This window comes from Engraulis encrasicolus, chromosome 7, assembly GCF_034702125.1.
Source record: "Engraulis encrasicolus isolate BLACKSEA-1 chromosome 7, IST_EnEncr_1.0, whole genome shotgun sequence".
Classification (NCBI taxonomy): domain Eukaryota; kingdom Metazoa; phylum Chordata; class Actinopteri; order Clupeiformes; family Engraulidae; genus Engraulis; species Engraulis encrasicolus.
The window spans coordinates 13042051-13047050 of record NC_085863.1 but is presented as its reverse complement, the minus strand read 5'-3'; the positions used below and the strand labels follow the sequence as shown (position 1 = coordinate 13047050).

The 5000-nt window shown below is 40.6% G+C and overlaps 1 protein-coding gene across 1 annotated transcript in view; it reads right to left on the bottom strand.

Annotated features, from left to right (window-relative positions):
* Positions 1-5000, bottom strand: part of LOC134452474 (unconventional myosin-XVIIIa-like) — a 177800-nt gene that overhangs the window by 92900 nt on the left and 79900 nt on the right. The window contains exons 13-14 of the mRNA XM_063202880.1: positions 3216-3383; positions 2110-2200 (exon numbers count right to left, since the gene is read on the bottom strand). Coding sequence (XP_063058950.1) covers positions 2110-2200; positions 3216-3383 — 259 coding nt within the window. The remainder of the gene's footprint in view (positions 1-2109; positions 2201-3215; positions 3384-5000) is intronic.

The following is a 5000-nucleotide window of genomic DNA, read 5'->3' as shown; positions in this document are numbered from 1 at the left end:
TTAAGTTGTTGGGCGAGTGGTTTAAAAGTGGAGATACGGCTGTCTTGCCATAGGAGAGTGGTTCCCAACCTATGGTCCTTAAAATCATTTTCTAAAAATAATAATCATATTTTGGTGTGTGCTACTGTTGATTTATTTGAGTTTTATTCTGAGTTTGGTCAGAGGTGGGCCCCGAACATTTTTCACAATTTTGAGTGGGCCCCAATTTGAAAAAGGTTGGGAACCCCTTGCCATAGGAGAAACATTCAGGCACGCTACAGTATGATTTACTTCTGGCCTGCGCCATTGCTGTTATGCTGCTGGTCGTTACGGGGGAAGTAGAATTCCACTACAATTTTGTATTTCCAGCTAAAGAACGCGGAAGTGTGTAAAAGGTCTATACCCTATAAATTACTGTAAGTCACTTGGATAAAAACCTCAGCTATATAATACAATGTAATGTAAAGTTGAAAGACCACTAAAATATATGCCCAACAAAAGTACACTCCAAAGACGACCCCACTCACACACACATATATCAACATACTGAACACACAAATATACATCAACATACTGAACACACAAACATACTAAACACACAAACATACAAACCCCAACTCCAATGAAGTTGGGACGTTTGGTAAACAGTGAATAAAATCAAGATGCTATCATTTTCAAAACATTCAATCTATTCATTAGATGGAGAACAGTGAAAAGACAACATATTAAATGTTAAAACAGAGAAGAAATATTGTTTTGGGGGACATATGTACTCATTTCTAATTTGATAAATCCAACACGTCTCAAAAGAGTTGGGACGGGGACAATAAATGGAAGCAAATGTCGAGGAAGACTAAAAACAAAACAAAAGACAACACTTAACAGTTAAATATATTAACCGATGAGATGATTTTATATAAAAAAATTGTGTTAATTCCTATCTTGGACATGATTTCACCAGCTTAAATGGTGGGTGTATTCCTAGTCATGTTTTGCAATGTTTTCCTTTCTGTAGTGCTTACAGTGTGACAGGTCTTGACCAAAAACCCACCATTTTATCACCTGCTGGTCCTTATGATGGAGCCAAACTGTTAAAACATAGTAGAGAGTGCAATTTGACCTTACTATGTGGCAGTAATCGAAGATCTCCCTTCAAAATATAATGCATGAGTGGCTTTTCTTGCTGCTTAAAACCCATTTATACCATTCAGCACTGTATTTAACTCTAAAGATGAGTGAGAACATCTTAACCAATGCACTACTGCACCCGCATGCCATCATGGAGGCTGACTTTTGAAGCTAGCACTAACACAAGTTGGATGGTCCATTTTTACTGTAGCACAGGATGTGCAATTCTCTATTATTGTCAAAAAGAATGGACTTCTACAACTTCTGCTGACTTCTGTAAGCAAAGGACACTTTCCCATGTCTTCTGGGTCTATTTCAAGTGAGCTCAGGTGCTTAGGAGAATGTTACACCCCTGTATCATTTTCATGCATTAAGCATTCTTAATATGGTCAATTTTCAATAGCTCTAATTCCTGGAGTGCTAGAGTGAGACTACAGCCAATATATATTTCATGATGTCATGAACCTATACAATGATTTTATTAACAAAAATATGTCTTATATACACTCAATCGTGGTAAATCAAAGGGAATTCAAAAATGTATGTAATAACTATGGTAATTATTCCCTTTGCATCTTTAATTCTGAGTGACTCAGCCTCTCTGTGATGATCTTATACCTGGACACCTATATTGTCCGTCAGTACAATTCATTTTGAAATGTTCTTCTTTGTTGTTTAATCTTATTTGGATGTTTACTAAATTTCACTGATCCCCGTCCCAACTCTTTTGAGACGTGTTGGATTTATCAAATTAGAAATGAGTACATATGTCCCCCAAAACAATATTTTCTCGGTTTTAACACTTAATATGTTGTCTTTTCACTATTCTCCATCTAATGAATAGATTGAATGTTTTGAAAATGATAGCATTTTGATTTTATTCACTGTTTACCAAACGTCCCAACTTCATCGGAGTTGGGGTTTGTACATCAAGATACTAAACACACAAACATACATAACACAAATATACATCAACATACTAAAAACACACAGCTTACTGACCTGTTGATGAGTGATATGAGTACAGTGAAGATCTCAGCGTAGAGGGCAGATGCCATGGCCTCCAAACACTCCATGGCCGTGGCCTTTTGCCCTGAGGAGCACACGTGCAAAAAACGGCAATATGACATTTTCTTATATATGGATTCAAATTGTTTGCTTTCCCCTGACTGCGTGAAACTAACTGCGCACAAACCTCAACCCTGATGGAAACCGCTGTCTGTCAATAAATTAGCTCACGTGGTTGGCTGCCAGTGTCTTGCCCCTCCTCACAATATCGTGTTTACAAACACAGAGAACTCATGTATAGATACAAGATGGTGACAGCTTTATCTAGCTTTTAATTTTATATTAAAAAAACACATCAACACATTAACAAGAGGGGTAGGAGAGTACACACAAAGAAACACACGTATACTAGGAGATGTATACACACACAAAGAAACACACACATACCAGGAGGTGTATACAGTACACACACACAAAGAAACACACGTATAGATAGGTTTTCCGTTTGGAAACATTCAAGATGTGAGGAGGGGCAAGAAGCAGCCAACCATGTGAGCGCAATTTTGAGTGACAGCAGTTTCCAACAATCAGAGGTTGAACAGTGCGCAGCCAGGGGCGCGAAGCCCCAGGGATTGTTTACAAACGGGAAACCCCCAAGTATAAAATCTGGTATATAATAGTGGTGTGCATTGGCACTGCCCTCACGATTCGATTCGATTACGATTCTGGAGGTAGCGATTCGATTCGATTCAGTTCTACGATGCATTGCAATGCATTACATTGCAAAGCAAATATCATGATGAGGCAATACAAGTAGTCAGATACAGAGCAACATTTTATTGGCCGTTTGCTGAATCAGTCTTGCAGCTTTCAATGAAAGCTTTCAATGCTTTGAAGTGCTCTTATTTAATTTAACATTCATTTGCTCCTGAAATATCCAAGGAAGTAATTAAAACTTTAAAAAATTTGCAGCATCGACTCTGGAACTTGCCACATTGAATTGAATCATCCATGCCCTGCATTGCATTGCCGAAACGATTATTGTTGACACCACTAGTATATAATGTCATCCCTCTGTGCAGGCGTGCAGCATGGCTCACCTGATGCGTCGGCAGCGTCCTCGTTGGCCTGGCGGATGGCGGACACGCGTGGGTTGGAGCTCTTGGGCTGGTGTTTAAAGATGGCCGCCGAGAGCTCGTCCAGGCCCACCCCCAGCAGGTAGGCCGCCTTCTGGGCCCACTCGTGACGAGCAAACTGCTTACGGCCAGCTGCAGCCAGAGACAAACGCAGAGGGACCAGCGTCAATACAGCTAGCAGCGGACCAGAGTTAGCGCTACACAGTTTACACATTTACAGTACTATGACACTGGACGACTGGACCAGCTACAGTATTAGAGAAGTTCTCACTGTCTCGCTGACTTACTTATTTACCGTATTGGCCCGAATATAAGACGTGGTTTTTGTTCTAAAAATAGTACTCTAAAAAGGGGGGTCGTCTTATTTCCGCGCGCTAGACTAAAAACTTTTTTTTTTTTTTTTACTTTACCTGAATGCGGCCATTATGCTTCACAACAATGACACAAAACTCAATAGCCTTATGGATAGGGCGAGAGATTGTTTTGTCCATATCAAATGTGCACTACGTTTCGTGATGAGTGTTGCACCGCCCGTCTATCAACTGTCAATGTCAACGCGATGCGGGCCGACAATGCGAGGGGGAAAACACAACAGTCAATCGCGATGCGTTGCTCTGTTTTTATTTGTGTTCGGTTTTACAGTCTCATCAGGAAAGCTTTGGTTGTTCTCTCTGGTCACCAGTACAACTTGAAACTAAAGAAATGAAGGGTGATTTGATGAACAACCTGTAGGCTAAGTTTTGGATGCTGTCATCAGCCAATGAATGGTCATTCATGTGCGCGAGAGAGCGGCGCCTTGACAGGTGGTGCCTATTTGACGATATCCCTCACAACAATACAGCGACAGAGAGTAATGGTTAGGGCAAGAGATTGTCTTGTTCATATAAAATCACTAAGAGTTTTACCCTTGGCACGAAATGAATGCCAATCGGACTTCTAATGTCAACGGTGCTGATAGGCAGCGCATGGGTTTCAAATGCAATGCGTCAATCTGCTTTTGGTCACGTTCGGTTTCTACAGTCCAACGGAAAACTTTGGATGCATAAAATGAACGGCGATTTGGCGAGACGGCTGCTGGTTAGATATTGCTGTCAACAAAGCATTTTGCCAAAATCTGTGCATTGCACAATAGATAGTCTACAGTATCTCTACTGGACTAGTTGCCTGGCTGGTGCAGACTGATGCTCTGCTAGTGTAGTATGGAATGTTGTGTCGCACTTAGAACAGTCACACCCAGGCGGCTGTACAGTAGGTGCCTACTGGCGCTTGTCAGGTAACCACTGAAGTGAGCAAAGAAAGGAAAAGGGTATGAGTAGCTATCTGTAGTTTTTTATCATGAAAATTACATTGTGAAATTTGTTCTATGTAAAAAGCCTAAGCTTTTCCAAACAAATTAAAAATTGCATTTTGAAAGAAGCTTCCAATGTGAAACTAAATTTAGTCTTCAAAAAACTTTTTTCCCCAAAACATGAACCTGAAAAGGGGGGTCGTCTTATATTCAGGATCGTCTTATATTCGGGCTAATACGGTACTATGAGCTAGTTGCACTGCCCTAACAGAGGCAAAATTCAGTAACTACTAGTACAGTTCACAAACTGACACTGACCAGCTATTTATGTATTTATTTTTAATATTTTTAGGGTTTTTTTGCCTTTTTTATGACAGGACAGTGGAGGACAGACAGGAAATGATTGGGGAGAGAGAGAAGGGGAAGGATCGACAAATGACCTGGGCCGGAATCGAACCCGG